At 43.8% G+C, this 20,027-nt stretch overlaps 1 protein-coding gene across 3 annotated transcripts in view; it reads left to right on the top strand.

Annotated features, from left to right (window-relative positions):
- The first annotated feature begins 221 nt into the window (after window positions 1-221).
- Window positions 222-20,027, top strand: part of LOC122941365 (oocyte zinc finger protein XlCOF7.1-like) — a 36,113-nt gene continuing 16,307 nt past the window's right edge. For 2 of the 3 annotated variants that reach the window (XM_044298565.1, XM_044298564.1), the window contains exons 1-6: window positions 222-319; window positions 8,722-8,870; window positions 8,953-9,150; window positions 9,216-9,339; window positions 18,148-18,233; window positions 18,742-18,850. In XM_044298565.1, coding sequence (XP_044154500.1) covers window positions 8,799-8,870; window positions 8,953-9,150; window positions 9,216-9,339; window positions 18,148-18,233; window positions 18,742-18,850 — 589 coding nt within the window. In that variant the 5' untranslated portion in view covers window positions 222-319; window positions 8,722-8,798. The remainder of the gene's footprint in view (window positions 320-8,721; window positions 8,871-8,952; window positions 9,151-9,215; window positions 9,340-18,147; window positions 18,234-18,741; window positions 18,851-20,027) is intronic. The other variant, XM_044298566.1, reaches the window with a different exon arrangement.

Here is a 20,027-nt window from a genome sequence, read left to right as displayed (position 1 = left end):
GAAGGTCCTTCACCCGGCACAGCAGCGATAACACCCACTAACTGCCCACATGAAGACACAGTCATTTCCTAAATGCTATTTTTCGCCACAAGTATCTCAGAGTCACCTGGTCGCTTCATGTGACCTTCGGGGGTCCGTACACACCAGGGATAAGACTACCGATATCCCCCTGTATGTGACAAATCACATGACTGGGACATCATCAAAGGTCCTCTATCCACTGCCATAGAGAGACGTCTACAATTGGTCCATGCAGGCGACTGATCACGTGGCCATGACGTCATGAAAGGTCCTTAAATGTGAGATCCTTCTGGTACAGGTATAATAATGGTCGGGAGATGTGTGAATTGTATTCATTGTTATATTGGGATTGTATCGAACTGTGTGTAATATACATATGTGTATGATATGTATGTCTCCACATGATGTGTAACATATAATCATACAGCACTAGATATGTAATGAATGTGTTACTATACGGGTGTCTACATTATCATTTTATATATAGCTGTTAGTTTCTTGACACTATAGCTGGCCCTACAATGGTAGCACTGTTATGGGGCACTGAGTCTAGACATGCCTCATCAGGGATGGCATGAGGGGTTGGTGGATTAGCTGGATGTTTTTAGGGTGCCATTAAAGGGGTATTTCCATCACATACAATGGGCGCATATCGCTAGGATATGCCCCCATTATCTGATAGGTGTGGGTCCCCCTCTGGGACCTGCACCCACAAGGAGAACGGAGCAGGGAGAGCTGTGGCTGGAGGACCCTGGGTTTCCCAGGGTCTGTCAACCACCAAGCACTGCTCCCATACAAATGAATAGGAGCGCACTGCGCACGCGCTTGGCTATTTTCAGCGGCCCCATTGATTTCCCGCACTGTTCTTGTTGTAGGTGCAGGTCCCTAGCGATATGCTCCCATTGTATGTGAGTGCAAAACCCCTTTACGGTGTGTGGGTGTGTTTAAAGGGGTTTTCTGGGATTTTACTACTGATGACCTATCCTCAGGATAGGTCATCAGTATCTGATCGGTGGGGGTCTGACGCCTGGGACCCTCGCTGATCAGCTGTTTTGAGAAGGCAGCGGCGCTACTAAGAGCACCGCGACCTTCTCGCAGCTTACCAAGCACAGCTCCATACATTGTAAAGCAGCTGTGCTTGATATATAGTGCTCAGCCCCATAAATGTGAATGTGCTTAATACCAAGCACAACCGCTATACAATGTATGGCGCTGTGCTTGTAAAGATAGAGAAGGTCGCTATCCTATTTTTTAGAACAGTCCTATCCTATTTTTTTGGGGGAAAAGGTGAAAAAAAATGGCAAATTGTGCATTTATTATAATTTTTTCTGTTATGGCGTTCACTGCATAGGAGATATTGTTTAATATTTTAATAGTTTGGACTTTTTCGGACGTGGCGATATGTAATATCTTTTTTTATTGTTCATATATTTTATATGTAAAAACTTTTTATTTAATAACTATTAGCCCCCTTAGGGGCTAGAACCCTTGTCCTATTCACCCTAATAGAGATCTATTAGGGTGAATAGGACCTCACACTCTCCCTGCTGCCCTGTGCATAGTGCCCACAGCAGCAGGGAGAATACCAGGGCAGCCAGGGCTTCAGTAGCGTCCTGGCTGCCATGGTAACTGATGGGAGCCCTGTGATTTCACTCCTGGGGCTCCGATTGGAAGCTGCCACTGCACCACAAATGAAGAGGAAGGGATGGGACCCTGTGGCCACTGCCACCAATGAGAAGGGGAGGGAACCCTGTGGCCACTGCCACCAATGATTATAATACTAGGGTTGGGGGCGCACTGCACCACCAATGAGTATAATACTGAGGAGGGGGGCGCACTGCGCCACCAATGACTATAATACTGGGGTGGGGGCGTACTGCACCTCCAATGAATATAATACTGGGGTTGAGGGGGGGGGGGCCACTGCGCTACCAATGAAAATAATTGAACCATTAATACAAATGTAGACGGTGGGCGCCGGCCATGTCACATACCCAGCATCCGGCCTCCGTGACAGGGCACCGCGATCCCTGTCAATTAACTCCTCAGGTGCTGATCGGTGCTCCTGTCGGTTCACGCTGTTAGACCAGGAGCACGGTTCTCATATGAGAGCCGAGCCCTCACTCTCCGCTGCATGGGAGACCCGTTCAGTGTTTAGTCTGGGCCACAGTGAAAAGAGTCCTTAGTAACCACCATAAAAAGGCGTATTGGTGGTCACTGAGGGATTTAAGAGGTTGTCCGACTACAATAAGTATTCCCTACACTGATCACTAGAACGAGAGCCTGTTCATCCCATTTGAATGGAGTAGCATACATGTGTGCATGTCTGTCACTCCATTCAACTCTCTGGTAGTAATGGAGATAGTAGAGTACAAGAGCTCAATTATCTTTGGCATCTCCATACAGCTAAATGTAGCATTAGCTTGCATGCATAACTGCTGCTTCATTCAAATCAAGGAGCATGGGTACCTGTTCTTGTGAGGGTGCCCCAGCTGCTGGACTGCTCCTGATCAGACACTTATCCCCTATCCTATGCATATACCCCTTTTTAAGGATAATGTCTATAATGGGGAATTCCTTTTAGATGGAACTATCTGAACACATCACCAACATTTTTTTGAAATGGGATGATGTTCTTCCCTGATGAGGTGGACCCGCTAAGTTGTATATATCTGGCATAGTTGAAGATCTTGTAGCCGCACAGGTAAGCAGTGGTGGTGTAGCAGAGCAGTGAGGTTAATCACTGCTGTTATAGCAGAGCTGTACACAGTGCTGTAGTATTCGGAAATGTAGACTTTGATGTAACAGGCTCAACTCATGGATGTGGCAGGGCTGGAGGGCCAGTGATGCAGTCAACAACCTACACTCCTCAACGTTGAAATTACAACACCAAGAAGGACAAGCTGTAATGTTATGCAAATCGACAAAGTTGCAGGTGTCACTAAGATCTGCAAATCATCAAATTGTCAAGCACCCAGCTCCAATCTGTGGCATGCGGGGAGAGCATAAAATCCAGATTGAAAGCAAAGTTTTTAAGCCACGTGAAACCTCAAAGATCAGATCACGTTGTGTGGGATGGCTTTGCTATGCTTTCTATTTGTCGATATGCATCTTACCACCACTTGGTGAAAACTGAGAGGGACAGAATCCTTGAATCCAGAGGCCTTGGTTTATCACTCCAGCAGATCCCTACTTGCCTAGGCTATCAGCACTGTTCAGTGTTGTGTCCCTCGACTGTTAGGAGAACAGCACAGTCGAACCTCTGCATGGATGAATAATCTTATAAGAATGGAGTGAAATGATCTATTCTGTGCTGCAAGTAAAATTGGATGTCACATCCCAAGCCTAGGGTGGCAAACAATGTCTACACAAACCATCAGAAGGTGTTCCATTGACACCATGCCACCTCTGTCAAGGGCTATCATGGTGCACAGCAGGATGGCAATGGAGACTGGAATAGAGTAGAGGTCTATCCTTTTCAGTGATGAGCCCTGCTTTTGTCTCAGATGCAGTGATAGCCAGAGATTGGTCTGAAGACCAATTGGGCAATGCGTGAAGAGGCCTCAAGGGAACATTACACAGGTGTTATAGAATGTGGTGCCATGATGTATGGTATCCAGACTCCTCTATTCTTCAATGTATGTACACTAACATCTCAGTGTTACATTGATTTGGTCATGGTATGAGTAGTACGGCCATTTCTCGAATGTGTCTCGGGACTCATTTTTCTACAGGACCGTGCCAGGTAGCATGTTGCTTGTGCTGCTGTGAGCAGTCTGCTTGGCCTGAACTTGCCACCATGGCCGGCAGCATCTCTGGACTTATCTCCCATCAAGCAGATCTGGGAGGTCATTGTTTGTCATATGCAAAGGGAGCTGCCAATAGCGTATCTTGATGATTTACGTGTCCAAATGCATTCAGTGTGGCAGAACATTCCTCGGACAAACATTAATAACCTGGTTGATAGCATGTCAAGGCATGTAGTGTGTGTATTTCTGCGCGTCAGTTTTTATTTGCATATCATTAACTTGTCTAGCGATCCTTTGATTTCCAGAATTCCACGACTTTTCCTTCTTGGTGTTGCAATTTCCATATTGAGGAGTGCATATAATCAGGTGGTGTTGCACCATATCAGGGGAGTGAGACAGTGTACAGGTTTATCCTCTAAGATTTATGCTACAGTTTGGATGACCTTCCTTAGCCAATCAGGGGTGAATTCTTTAGATATTTGTTCCCAATTTATTTAGTTTTTCCTAAGTAGCCTATTCCTACTTCTATCTATGCCCCCATTAGGCCAGAAATCAAACTTTTATAATTTGCTAATTAGCCTCTAGGAGCAGGGGGGTATTGTTCCTGCTCCTAGAGCAGGGGTGGCCAACCTTACAGACACAAAGAGCCAGAAAAAAAAATCGTATGACTGCCAGGAGCCACAAGCTATCTGTTTACACAAATATGCGTGCACACGACAGTATTACTGCAATTGAGTTATCAAACATTTAAAAGTGCATTTAAACCACCTCTCCTACCTGTAATGTAGACAGCTATAGTGAGACTTCTGGCAATCTTTGTGTTTCAAGATTTCTCAGATGACCGCCCCATGCACAGATGGCCGCCCCATGCACAGATGGCCGCCCCATTCACAGATGACCGCCCCATGCTCAGATGACCGCCCTATGCACAGATGACCGCCCTATACTCAGATGACCGCCCTATACTCAGATGACCGCCCCATGCTCAGATGACTGCCCCGTACTCAGATGACCGCCCTATACTCAGATGACCGCCCATGCTCAGATGACTGCCCTATGCTCAGATGACTGCCCTATGCTCAGATGACTGCCCTATGCTCAGATGACTGCCGTATACTCAGATGACCGCCCATGCTCAGATGACTGCCCTATGCTCAGATGACTGCACTATGCACAGATGACCGCCCTATACTCAGATGACTGCCCTATACTCAGATGACCACCCCATGCTCAGATGACCACCCCGTACTCAGATGACCGCCCTATACTCAGATGACCGCCCATGCTCAGATGACTGCCCTATGCTCAGATGACTGCCCTATGCTCAGATGACTGCCCTATGCTCAGATGACTGCCGTATACTCAGATGACCGCCCATGCTCAGATGACCGCCCCATGCTCAGATGACCGCCCCATGCTCAGATGACCGCCCCATGCTCAGATGACCGCCCCATGCTCAGATGACCGCCCCATGCTCAGATGACCGCCCATATGCTCAGATGACTGCCCCATTCTCAGATGACCGCCCCATGCTCAGATGATGCCTTATTATCAGATGACCACCCCATGCTCAGATGACTGCTCCATGCTCAGATGACTGCTCCATGCTCAGATGACTGCCCCATGCTCAGATGACTGCCCCATGCTCAGATGACTGCCCCATGCTCAGATGACTGCCCCATGCTCAGATGACCGCCCCATGCTCAGATGACCGCCCCATGCTCAGATGACCGCCCCATGCTCAGATGACCGCCCCATGCTCAGATGACCGCCCATATGCTCAGATGACTGCCCCATGCTCAGATGACCGCCCCATGCTCAGATGACCGCTCAGATGACTGCCCATATGCTCAGATGACTGCCCATATGCTCAGATGACTGCCCATATGCTCAGATGACTGCCTTATGCTCAGATGACTGCCTTATGCTCAGATGACCGCCCTATGCACAGATGACCGCCCTATACTCAGATGACTGCCCTATGCTCAGATGACTGCCCTATGCTCAGATGACTGCCCTATGCTCAGATGACTGCCGTATACTCAGATGACCGCCCCATGCTCAGATGACCGCCCATATGCTCAGATGACTGCCCCATTCTCAGATGACCGCCCCATGCTCAGATGATGCCTTATTATCAGATGACCACCCCATGCTCAGATGACTGCTCCATGCTCAGATGACTGCTCCATGCTCAGATGACTGCCCCATGCTCAGATGACCGCCCCATGCTCAGATGACCGCCCATATGCTCAGATGACCGCCCATATGCTCAGATGACTGCCCCATGCTCAGATGACCGCCCCATGCTCAGATGATGCCTTATTATCAGATGACCGCCCCATGCTCAGATGACTGCCCCATGCTCAGATGACTGCTCCATGCTCAGATGACTGCCCCATGCTCAGATGACTGCCCCATGCTCAGATGACTGCCCCATGCTCAGATGACTGCCCCATGCTCAGATGACTGCCCCATGCTCAGATGACCGCTCAGATGACTGCCCATATGCTCAGATGACTGCCCATATGCTCAGATGACTGCCCATATGCTCAGATGACCGCCTTATGCTCAGTTGACCGCCTTATGCTCAGATGACCGCCTTTTGCTCAGATGACCGCCCATATGCTTAGATGACCGCCTTATGCTCAGATGACCGCCCCTATGCTCAGATGACTGCCCATATGCTCAGATGACTGCCCATATGCTCAGATGACCGCCCATATGCTCAGATGACCGCCCATATGCTCAGATGACCGCCCATATGCTCAGATGACCGCCCATATGCTCAGATGACCGCCCATGCTTAGACGACCGCTCAAATACACTTGGTGTGCTGGGCAGTGACCCAGCCTGCGGTCTGATGAATCTGGTTGCTGGCCTGGCACTGGGAAGATTATGGGCGGGCATTAAGTCACACACAGACACACTCACAGATGGGGGTGTGGCCGTGGGCGGGCACATCGGCGGCTGGTGGCGGGGTTAAGCACTGCAGCTTCGCCTTCTCTGCTGGAGGAGGAGACGGGGCTGCTGTGAGTGACTGAGTCACGTGCCCGCTCTCGGCGCTCTGAATCCTCCAGCCTTCCACCGCTGTAGAGAGGAGCGCAAATGAAGACGCAAGCAGCTCGCGAGCTGCGGGTTGGCCACCCTTGTCCTAGAGGCTGCGTTCTCCCACCTTTGTCGACCTCAGCATTCAGCGCAGGCACAGTGAGGAAGCTAGCAGCCTACGAGCGTCCTTCCCTCATCTCGCCTGCGCCGAATGCTGAACGGTGCGAGATTTCACCAGAGCACAGGGCTGACAGACAGATGCGAGCGCTGCCTGGCCTTGTCAATCAGCACTTGGAGGGAGGCGACAAAGGTGGGAGAACGGAGCCTCTAGGAGCAGGAACAACCCCCCTTCCTGCTCCTACAGGCTAATAAGCATATTATAAAGTTAGATTTCTGGCGTAACGGGGGCATAGATAAAAGTAGGAATAAGCTAGTTAGGTTCAGCTGACATTAGCACATCGCTAATGTCAGCTAGCTTAATATGGTTAAATCTGGTGACAGAAACCCTTTAAGGGGTTGTGGCACTAGTGTGAGTGCTGTGTCCTCTTCATTATTTTCCTGTACTTCCTCTACATTATAAAGATGGCATTGCAGTGTAATTACAGCTGCGATATCCACTACAATGTAGACAGCATGCAGGTAAACCTTAAAGAGGACGTACCACAAGGTAATGCAGAACAAGTGATTGTTGGAGGTGCCGAGGATAGGTCATTAATATACTACTTTGAGTCTAAGCACCATTAAAGGGATATTTCAGGATTTTAGTACTGATGGCCTATCCTCAGGACAGGTCATCAGTATCAGATTGGCGGGGATCCGATGTCCTGCAGCCCCACTAATTAGCTCTCTCATCTCAACTACATAGCTCTGTCCAAAGCTGTGCACCTTAGGGGCATCTGGCGCTGAAGCTACGTGAAAACAACTGATCAGCCGCGTTGCAGAGTGTTTTACCCTGCAGATCAGATATTGATGGCCTATCTTGAGCATAGGGAACGCAACCAATATTAAAATCCCGGAATAGGCAATTGAAAAAGGAACGTATTAATAATTGCTCAGCACACCACCTCACCACAGTGTGCGAGGGTCTACCTTTTATACCTGTAGGTTTCCTCTGCTTTGGGGTAGACCATCTCTCCTTCGCACTCAAAATACACGTGAATCTAATCATCTCTATTTTTCTGCTCTAGACCACTAGGGACACTGTCATTAACCCCTCCTGTGCTCCATACCACCAGTAATGCAAACATTAGCCCCTTCACTGCCCTAAACCACAGGGATGCCATTATTAACCCATAAACTACCCTGCTAATTATTTGTTGCCATACAGCATTAGTTACTTGCTAGTGATGCGCATTTTCCAGTTTAGAGGTAACGGCCCTAGGTTCCTTGCCCACTTATAGGACGTTGGCTGTAGACTGAGGCATAATAAAAAGAGACATTGTAGGTAACAAGTAAAAAAAACAGACTTGGCAACACCAGGGGGCGAGCAGTATCTATTTAGAGCAGGGGTGCACAACCTTTTCTGGTTGGGGGCCACATAGTCAACCTGAACCAATTCCAAGGGCCGAAAATAAACTTTAAAGGGGTATTACCAATTGAAATACTATATTTATGGCATATTGAACATACAGTATATATATCATAAATGTCTAGTTACACTTCTAGTACTCCCATCTAATGGGACAATACATGAAAAATTAATGTGAGCAGCCACAAGACATAGACATACATGTCTGCTACCAGATGTTTGGGGGCCGCATAGAATGGTATTGAGGGCCGCATGTGGCCATGTATTGCACATGTAAACTGCAGTGTGGTAGAAGCATACACCCGTGACACGTGTGTAGATTACTGATAGCTTTGTGGGACCCTTCTTAAAATCACTTCTTTTTACCCTTTCAAGTTCCTGCACTATACAATCCTGGTGGTTCATGTATTCTTTACAACAAAGTTAACTGTTGCCCCACTGACCGCTCAAGAATGGACAACTGCAAGATGGCTGACAGGATATTAAATCTCACCCTGGAGATCATCTACTTGCTAACTGGGAAGGTGAGAACTTCTGTAAATCATGTTGCATGACTTCTATGCATGTATGTAGTGATTTATTTAAGGGTCTCTCTTTCATACATAGGAGTATGCAGAGGTGCAGACATCTAGTGATATTGTGACCCCTGACAGATTTGCCCATGTGTCAGGAGGATGGGGAAAAGGCCAGAGTTCTTTTTTAAAGCCTCCACCTAATGTGCTGAATTATGGCAAAAATAATGCCCAGAAGATTGTAAAACTCACGAACAAGATCATAGAGCTGCTGACGGGAGAGGTGAGAAACGTAAGGAAAATACAAAGTAATGTCAAGGGGTATGTGAAGGATGTCTATAATATTGTATATGTCAGGTTTCTATAAGGTATCAGGACGTTGCTGTGTATTTCGCCATGGAGGAGTGGGAGTATTTAGAAGAGCACAAGGACCTGTACAAAGACATCATGATGGAGACTCAACAGACCCTCATGTCACTAGGTAAGAAGATGCCTTTTACTTACTAACTCCTCCAGAACCAGTCCAATTTTTAGGTTTTCCTTTTTCTTCCCACCTTCCAAGAGTTATAACTTTTTTTTAACTTTTATGTTCCCCTACCCATATGAGGGCTTGTTTTTTTGCTGGACAAGTTTTATTTTTAATAGCACCATTCAGTTTGCCATATCATGTAGAAACTCTTTTTGGGGTGAAGTTGGAAAAAACAAACTACAAAATTCTGCCAGTGTTTATAGGATTACAGTGATACTGAAGTGATATACTAATGCATCTTAATAAATTAGAATAACATTGAAAAGTTAAAGAAGTTTTCTGAGATTTTTTAAACTGATGACCTATGCTATGGATAGGTCATCAGTATCTGAACGGTGGGGTCCGACACCTGGGACCCTCACCAACCAAACCAGCTGTTTGAGAAGGCAGCGGCACTCTTGTGAAGCCAGTGACGACGCGTTCATCCATCATGTAGCCTAGAAGCAGCTCATTCCCATTCAAGTAAATTGGCCTGAGCGTAATACTAAGCACAGCCGCGATACAATGTACGGCGCTGTGCTTGACGAGAAGCCAAAGGCACTCACAGGAGCGCCACTGCTGTCACAACACAGATCATCGGTGGGGGTCCTGTATGTCAGATCCTTGAAGACCCTTTTTATTTCAAAAAGTGAAACTCATGTATTCTATAGATTCATTACTCACAGAGATCTATTTCAAACATTTATTTCTTTTAATGTTGATTGTTACGGCTTACAGCTAATGAAAACCCAAAAGTCAGTATCCCAGAAAATTTGAATATTGTGAAAAAGTTTAATACTATAGACCAGGCATGCTCAACTTGGGGCCCTCCAGCAGTTGTAAAACTACAACTCCCACCATGCCCTGCTGTAGGCTGATAGCTGTAAGCTGTTCGGGCATGCTGGGAGTTGGAGTTTTGCAACAGTTGGAGGGCCGCAGGTTAAGCATGCCTGCTATAGACTTATGGTGTCATGCTCTAATCAGCTAATCTACAGAAAACACCTGCAAAGGTTCCCTAAGCCTTTAACTGGTCCCTCTGGTTCAGTAGACTACACAATCATGACTGCTGACTTGACAGGACAGTTGTCCAGTAGACAATCATTGACACCCTCCACAAGGAGGGTAGGCCACAAAAGGCCATTTCTACAGAAGCTGTCTGTTTACAGAGTGCTGTATTCAAGCATATTAATGGAAAGTTGAGTGAAGCAAAAAGTGTGGTAGAAAAAGCTGCACAAGCAACATGGATATCGGCAGCCTTAATGGTAAAATAATTAAGTAATGTCATAGGCAGACCCTTATTTCTGGTATTTAAGAACTCTATAGTGACACGGAATGTTTCACAGGATTGATGAGTATGTGGTTCCAATATTCAAAAGGGGTGTAAAACAGTGCCTGTAAACTATAGGCCAGTAAGTCTAACATCTGTTGTGGGTAAAGTGTTTGGAGGTTTTCAGAGATGCTATCTTGGAGTACTTCAATGAAAATAACTGTATAACGCCATATCAGCATGGCTTCATGAGTGATTGGTCATATCATACTAATGTAATCAGTTTTTATGAGGAGATAAGTTCTAGACTCCAAAGCGTTTGATACTGTGCCATATAAAAGGTTGGTACATAAAATGAGAATGCTTGGATTGGGTGAAAATGTGTGTATTGTGGGTAAGTATGGGCAGCACGGTGGCTCCTTGCAACATCTGCATGAAGTTTGTATGTTCTCCCTGTGTTTGCGTGGGTACTTCCGGGTACTCCGGTTTCCTCACACACACCAAAGATGTACTGATAGGGGACTTAGATTGTGAGACCCATTGGGGACAGTGTGATGCTAATGTCTGTAAAGCACTGTGAAATAAAGATATATAAATGCGTAAAATAAATAAAAATTAACTGGCTCAGTGATAGAAAACAGATGGTGGTTATTAATGGTACACATTCAGATTGGGTCACTGTCACTAGTGGGGTACCTCAGGCATCAGTATTGGGCCCTATTCTCTTCAATATATTTATTAATGATCTTGTAGAAGGCTTGCACAGTAAAATATAATTTTTTTGCTGACGATGTTAAACTGTGTAAAGTATTTGACACTGAAGAGGACAGTGTACTGCTACAAATGGATCTGGATAGATTGGAGGCTTGGGCAGAGAAGTGGCAGATGGGGTTTAACACTGACAAATGTAAAGTTATGCACATGGGAAGGAATAATGCAAATCACCCGTACATACTAAATGGTAAAACACTGGGTAACACTTATTGTACATTGGAAAGAAATTTTAGTGTGTCCGTTTTTTCCTGGCAATTTTTGTTCACTGTCATGTTAATGTCGCCGTAGTCTTTCATATGTTTTACTACTAAAAACTATATAAAACTGTTGAAAAAAATCAGAATGTTTGATTAGCATCGCCATATTCTGACATCCGTAAAAAATTACGTTTTCATTTTCACAGCTACGTTTTATTCTATGAAATGCCTGTTGGGTGAAAGTGCTCACTGTACCCCTTAAAATTTATTGGGTGGTGTAGTCTCCAAAATGTGGACACTTTTTGGGGGTTTTCACTGTAAGAGTACCTCAGGGTCTCTTCAAATGTAACATGGCGCCCAGAGACCATTACAGCAAAATCTGTCCTCCAAAAACCATATGGCTCTCCTTGTCTTCTAAGCCCTGTTGTGTGCCCATGCAACAATTTATAACCACATATGGGGTGTTTCTGTAAACTGCAGAATCAGGGTAATAAATATTGAAGTTTGTTTTGTTGTTAACCCTTGATGTGTTACAGGAAAAATGTAATTAACCCTTAGAGGATCCTGCGATTTTCTATTTTTGCGTTTTCATTTTTCACTCCCCTCCTTCCCATAGTCCTAACTTTTTTATTTTTCCGTTCACATAGCCTTATGAGGGCTTATTTTATGCGGGACAAGTTGTACTTTCTAATGGCACCATTTACGGTTGCATGCCATGTAGAAGGAAAAAATTCCAATTGGGGTAGAATTGGGAAAAAACGCAATTCTGATAAAGGTTTTTATTTTATTTTTTTACACTGTACACTATGCGGTAAAATTGTTATCTTCATTTCTAGGTCAGTATGGTTACAACTATACCACACTTGTATAATTTTTCTTGCTTTTTAATACTGAAAAAAATTAAAACCTTTGAGAAAAAATAAATACATTTATCACCATATTTTGACCGCTATAACTTTTTTTTTAGTTATGTGTAAGGGGTTGTGTGAGGGCTAATTTTTTGCGGGGTGATCTGTACTTTTACCAATTTGAAGTGTGTGTGACTTTTTAATCATTATAAAAAAGAAATTATTGGGGAGTTGGTGACAAAAAATGGCGAATTGGCTGTTTTTATATTTTTTTCCTGTTACGCCATTTGCCGTATGCCATTAATATTGTTATATTTTAAATTGTATGGGTATTTTTGCATATTTTTTTATTGGTAAAGTATTTTTATTTTAAGGAAAGGGGGGTGATTTAAATGTGTGTGTGTATGTATATGTATATATGTGTGTATATATATATATATATATATATATATATATATATAAAAATATGTATATTTTTATATATATATTTGTATAAAACTTTTTTTACCCATGGTGACTATAACTGGCAATCATAACTATAACTGCCCATTGTGTTCATTGATGGCTATATAGCCATCATTGAACACTTCATTTTTAACCCCTTAAGGACCAGGCTAATTTTCACCTTCAGGACCAAGCCATTCTTGCAAATCTGACCATTGTGTCACTTTATGTGGTGATAACTTTAAAACGCTTTGACTTATCCAGGCCATTCTGAGATAGTTTTTCCGTCACATATTGTACTTCATGACACTGGTAAAATGGAGTAAAAAAACAACAACATTTTTATTTATAAAAAAATTTGCAAATTTCCAAGTTTCAATTTTTCTACTTCTATAATATATATTCATACCTACAAAAATAGTTATGACTTTACATTTCCCATATGTCTTCTTAATGTTAGGATCATTTTGGGAATGACATTTTATTTTTGGGTGGACATTACAAGGCTTAGAAGTTTAGAAGTAAATCTTGAAATTTCTCAGAAATTTTCAAAAAACAACTTTTTAAGGACCAGTTCAGGTCTGAAGTCACTTTGTGAAGCTTACATGATGGAAACCACACAAAAATGACCCCATTATAAAAACTACACCCCTCAAGGTATTCAAAACTGATTTTTCAAAACGTTGTTAGGTGTTCCACAAGAATTAATGGAAAATAGAGATACAATTTTAAAATTTAACTTTTTGGGCAGATTTTCCATTTTAATATTTTTTTTCCAGTTACAAAGCAAGGGTTAACAGACAAACAAAACTCATTATTTATGGCCCTGATTCTGTAGTTATAAGAAACACCCTATATGTGGTCGTAAACTGCTGTACGGGCACACGGCAGGGCGCAGAAGGAAAAGAATGCCATATGTTTTTTGGAAGGCAGATTTTGCTAGACTGTTTTTTTTTTACACCATGTCCCATTTGAAGCCCCCCTGATGCAACCCTAGAGTACAAACTCCAAAAAGTGACCCCATCTAAGAAACTACACCCCTCAAAGTATTAAAAACTGATTTTACAAACGTTGGTAGCCCTTTAGGTGTTCCATAATGTCCCATTTGTAGCCCCTCTGATGCACCCCTAGAGTAGAAACTCCCAAAAAGTGACCCCATTTTAGAAACTACAGGATAGGGTGGAAGTTTTGTTGGTACTAGTTTAGGGTACATATGATTTTTGGTTGTTCTATATTACACTTTTTGTGAGTCGAGGTGACAAGAAATTTTTTTGGCACCGTTTTTTTGGGGTTATTTACAACATTCATCTGACAGGTTAGATCATGTGGTATTTTTATAGAGCAGGTTGTCACGGATGCGGCAATACCTAATATGTTTACTGTTTTTTTTATTTATGTTAGTTTTACAATGATTTAATTTTTGAAACAAAAAAATCTCCATAGTCTTGAGAGCCATATTTTTTTTTAGTTTTTGGGCGATTATCTTAGGTAGGGTCTCATTTTTTGTGGGATGAGATGACGGTTTGATTTGCACTATTTTGGGGTGTATATGACTTTTTGATCGCTTGCTATTACACTTTTTGTGATGTAAGATGACAAAAAATGGCTTTTTTTACACAGTTTTTATTTTTTTATGATGTTCACCTGAGGGGTTAGGTCATGTGATATTTTTATAGAGCCGGTCGATACGGACGCGGCAATACCCAATATGTATACTTTTTTTTATTGATGTAAGTTTTACACAATGATTTCATTTTTGAAACAAAAAAAAATCATGTTTTAGTGTTTCCATAGTCTAAGAGCCATAGTTTTTTCAGGTTTTGGGCGATTATCTTGGGTAGGGTATGATTTTTGCAGGATGAGATGGCAGTTTGATTGGCACTATTTTGGGGTGCATATGACTTTTTGATCGCTTGCTATTACACTTTTTGTGATGTAAGGTGACAAAAAATTGTTTATTTAGCACATTTTTTATTTTTTACGGTGTTCATCTGAGGGGTTAGGTCATGTGATATTTTTATACAGCTGGTCGATACGGACGCGGCGATACCTAATATGTATACTTTTTTTTATTTATGTAAGTTTTACACAATAACAGCTTTTTTTAAAATAAAAACATGATGTTTTAGTGTCTCCATATTCTTTTTATTTTTTTATTTTTGGGGCGATTGTCTCAGGTAGGGACTCATTTGTTGCAGGATGAGGTGACGGTTAGATTGGTACTATTTTGGTGGGCGTACGCCTTTTTGATCGCTTGCTGTTGTACTTTTTGGTATGTAAGGTGACAAAAAAATTGTTTATTTAGCACAGTTTTTAATTTTTTACGGTGTTCATCTGAGGGGTTAGGTCATGTGATATGTTAACATATGATAACTTTTTTTTTTTACACTTTCTTTTTTGTCCCACTATGGGACAGGGTCTGATCCTTGTTTTAATATAGCACAATACGTTATCGCTGATGCTGGTGGATGCAGCAGGGATCCGGTTGTCAGTAACCGCTGGATCTCTCCTGCTGATCGGGGGGACCGCACGCGGGAAGAGGAACAACTGCAGGACGAGAACGCTCGTCCTCGAGCGCTAAGTGCCGGCGATTGAGGACAAGCATTCTCGCCCTGGATCATTAAGGGGTTAATATAACAATGCAGTGCTGCCACCTAGTGGCTTGTATTGGTATATTCCTCTAATATACTCCGAAGCCTGCTTGAGGCCAGGGAACAATGTTACTTCCGCTTCCGGACTGCTCTAAGCCCTGCCCCTAAGTCCCCAGGCTGTCAAAACAACAGCCTGTCTGCAGCCTGCAATTTTGCCATAGTGGAATCTGCCCAGTTCCACAGCTATTTGCTGCCTGTTTCCAAGATGTAGAAAAGCAGTGCAATCATTAGGTCACTGGGGGAGATATATCAAGACTGACAGAAGTTTCTTAAATCAGGCACATCTCTGCCCTGCTGTGCGCCAGAAACTGAAGTCTACACCAGCTACAGGCTGGTGTAGACTGCAGCTATCACTTCCGCCACTTTCTGGTGAAAGTTATAGTAAATGCGGTGGGCAGCGCTAAGCCACGGGCCCTTTAGCTAAGCCACGCCCCCTTTTCTTGGCACTTTAGAAAGGTAATGTGGAACGTACTTACACCACAATTGTGGCGTACAAACATTCATAAGTGTCCTCCACTGTCTTTCCTGGAAACACTGGGCAGGTGGCAGCAACAGCCTCTGCTACGAGTAGCAGCAAGAAAAAATTGAGGCACCTCACAACTGAGCTTTAAAGAGGTTCTGCCCTAGTTATAAAATTGGTGAACTTGAGGTGTAAAGGTTGAGCGGCATATACATAGAACCTGCCAACCTTTCATGGATGGACCCACACCTATCAGACAACGGGGGCATAGCCTAGCGATATGTCCCCATTGTCTGTGATAGGAATACCCCTTCTAATTCCAGGGGTATTCAGAGTAGCAGGGCTCCTGACTGCTGACACAACAGCTGTTTTGTGTCTCACGTGTCAAGGTGCCTCACAACAAAGGCCTTGAGCGGCACGATTCGTCACATCAGCAGGACTTCTTCCCTTGTTGAGGGGCTGTGTCTGCAGGTGAAGAAGCACCCATCCGCAGCTGGATTGAAAGGCCTGGATATTTAGCCCAGCCCTGACAATTAGCATAGCAAGGGCAGAGGCTTGACTTTGGAGCAGCGACTGCACAGGGAGAGGCAGAAGAGAAACATTGGAAGATTTGGATTAAGCATGCAGCAGAGTTAAGAATGAATTGGAAATGTGCTAGAGTATTCCATGGGAAACCACAGAGGACAATGTTGTAGTAATCCAGGTGGGAGATGATAAAGGTATACCCTAGCATTTAGTTGACTAGGCATTGAAGAAGTAGCAGATTTGAGAAACATTGATCATTATAGAGGTGGTATTAAAAGCCTTGGTGAGCAGTCCCCAAGTGAGGTATACAAGGAGAAAAATAGTGGTCCCAGGATAGCCTTGAGGGACACCAACAGGAAGAAGTCATGATGAGGAGGTGGTGTGTGAATGACAGACACTGAATGTTCAGTTGGTAAGGTAAGGAAATTCTGGAGAGGGTCAAGTCTCTGCTGCCAAGGAATGAGAGAGTTTGGAGGGAGTGTTCAACTGTGTCAAAGGCAGATGACAGGTCAAGGTAGAGGTGTACAGATTGTTACATCGCCAGCATGTGCACTGCTCACCTGCTTTTACGCAGGCTTGACAGTTAGGCCCTTCTCTCTTCCCATAGGGCACGCACCCCCTCCCACTCCTAAAGAGCCAGTACGTGTGCCTCTGCCCCCTCTTTCTCATCTGCTGGTGTAGCTCTGTCCCTCCACATAGGTTGTTGCCTGCCTCTTGACAGTTAGACCCCTCTCTCTGCCCGTATGGCACGCACTCTTTACCACTCTTAAAGAGCCAGCATGAGGCATCCTAATCTTCACGAGCCATAGGCTGGCCACCTTGGTGTACTTAAGGTACCAATCTCTGTGAGTAGCTGCATGAACAATATATTCTATTCAGCTAGTGTCCTGTGCTGTTCTACGTTTGTCCCGGATGTAACCCTTCACTGCTTGACCTGAGCGGTGTCTGATCTCTGTTGTGACCCTGAGTTTCCTGCCCTAACCGAGAATTGTTGATCTGGCTTCAGTGGGGCAAACTTTGTTAAGTCTTCGATTCTACAAAATTTTAAAACATTTTAAAGCAGCAGTCCAAAGTTGGCTTCGGTACCAAGATACTAGTCTCTACCTACGCCGACTTCGAATTGCTATTTTAAAATGTTTTTAAAGTTGTAGAGTCGAAGGCCGAAGTTCTTCACCAAAGTCTTGCATGACTTGGGATTTAACAAAATGTAAGCGCATACATTTTTATGTCTTCGTACAGCATGGGAAATCAGTTGGGGAATCAATCAACTTCGGCTCTTGGATCCCAAGTGCGATTCGCTCACCCCTAATTATAATGTATTTGGAACGTTGTTGATTATCACTGTAGGAACCATTTTCTGTTGCATCCTACATCAAGCATTTTGCATGCACAGTAAAACCTTATGTTAAAAATTTGTATTTGACTCTTGGGGGAAATTGAACAGTTGCAGACAGATTTTATCTGATAGCCGGGTGACATTTTGATCAATGTTTTGTCAAGAAACTTTTCCAACAACTTTTATTGGAGACAGCATTTTTAGGATCACTTAAATAGATCCAACATTTCATCACATATAAAAAAGTATTCACTGTAAGTGTGTGTGTGTTTCCTATAGATACATCCAGTAAGCAAAGTAAACCCAAGAGATCTCCCAGTCGTCTTTATTTCCAGGATTGTCCAGTGGAAAAGCAGTTTCATCAGGTAAACGGAGAAGATTCACCATATACTTTATATGATCTGTAGAGAAGACATCTCCTGTTTTGGATTCAGTTATGACTCGTTATCATCAGCCTATTACACAGGCCAATGCAAAGTGAATGTTGGAGGAACTATTGCTACCACAGTCATTTCTTCTTTATTCAGTTCTGTTGATTACACAGGGAGATGCACTGTCTGATAATCAGCATCTTTCATCCTGAAGAAAGATTCAAATCACCTGACAAACAAGAGTTTGCTCGTTTATCGGCTGATCAAAGTTATGATTACACAGGCCAATTATCGGGAATGAAGGTTCTTGTGAACCTAATAGGGCCGTTAGAGAGTCTTAGCAGTGCTAATGTATGTGCTATAAACTATGGCCAGCGTAAGGAGACCTGGTGTTGGTTAGATAATGTACATACTGTTGACATTGGACTTTTGATTTGGTTTCAACTAGAATTTTCCAATTGTCTCTTAAAATGTATGTTATTTGTTTGACTGGTCGATACAGGTTGAAGATCTGTCCGATATTAAAGTTATTGTAAAGGAAGAAGAGGATACATTTGTTTGGAGTGAGCAGCAGTGTAAGGAGGAGAACATCCCTACAGATATCAGTCCCGGTGAGTTATGACCAGAAAAAAATAATGTTGTGCTACTAAAAGTTAGAGCGCAGTGGCATCTTCCTTGATAATGACAGATTATGTGTAGGGAGCAGTTATTGTATAGTACTAACCATCAATAATTAACTCGACAGTTACCATTTGACAAATTGTGAATCTGATAACAAAATCCTACAAATTGCATAGCACCATGCTGGTTTTGAGGACCTTTCCCAAGCAATTGCATGTGATGCTAAAAGAAATAAAGCATGCCAAAAGGAAGCTCTAACAAAAATTTTTTTAAAGGACCTTTTAAAGCAGTGTTTCTCAATACCAATCGTAAGGGCCCATCTGCCGGTCATAATTGAATACCTCTGATAAGTCCTGATACACTGACAATGACGATATCACCTTCTTAATACTAAGGCTACTTTCACATCTGCGTTTTCCTTTCTGGTTTTGAGATCCGTTCCCATTCATTGTGAATCGGGACAAAACTGAACAAAACAGAACGGAGTGCACCAGAATCCATTCCATTCCGTTTTTTTGGGTTCCCATGCCGGACACAAAACCCCTGCAAGCAGTGTTTTTGTGTGCTGCATGGGAAACTGAAGATGCTGGATCTGGCACCAAAAACCTTGTAAGTCAATGATGCCGGATCTGTTTTTTTTTCAGATTTTTACAATGGTTTTAGTGCCAGATCCAGCATGTTCAGTTTCCCATGCGGCACACAAAATCGCTGCTTGCAGCGGCATGTTAAGTTTCGATATAATACAACCGGATCCGTTCTGAACGATGCAGCCGGTTGTATTATTCAAACTGGGATAGATGAACACTGAAATGTATCAGGCGCAGCATCCAGCAGCATGCCTGGTCATCATAGCCTGGCATACGCCGCAGGGCGTATGTACCGTATTTGGTTCTACTTTCAGCCACGCAGCTCAGCGGTGTACTGGTGAGTACATTTTATCAATGGGGAACAGGCGGGGACTTCCGGTTCCGGCGCGCACATGTAAGGAGGTGTGCAGAGAGAGCTCCGTCTCCCCGGACGCTAACAGCGGGCACAGCCAAGACCCGGGGCTTCGCTACCCCGATCATTTATCTCCCCAGCATACCGAAAGGTTGATGGAGAAGTTTATAGTGCGCAGTGGCACCGCGCTGACCAGCTCGCCTCTCCCGCCTCGCGACGTGGCTGACC

The sequence above is a fragment of the Bufo gargarizans genome, chromosome 6 (genome assembly GCF_014858855.1).
Source record: "Bufo gargarizans isolate SCDJY-AF-19 chromosome 6, ASM1485885v1, whole genome shotgun sequence".
NCBI classification, from domain to species: Eukaryota; Metazoa; Chordata; class Amphibia; order Anura; family Bufonidae; genus Bufo; species Bufo gargarizans.
Note: the sequence above shows the minus strand (reverse complement) of the source record. Positions and strands in the feature narration are given on the sequence as shown.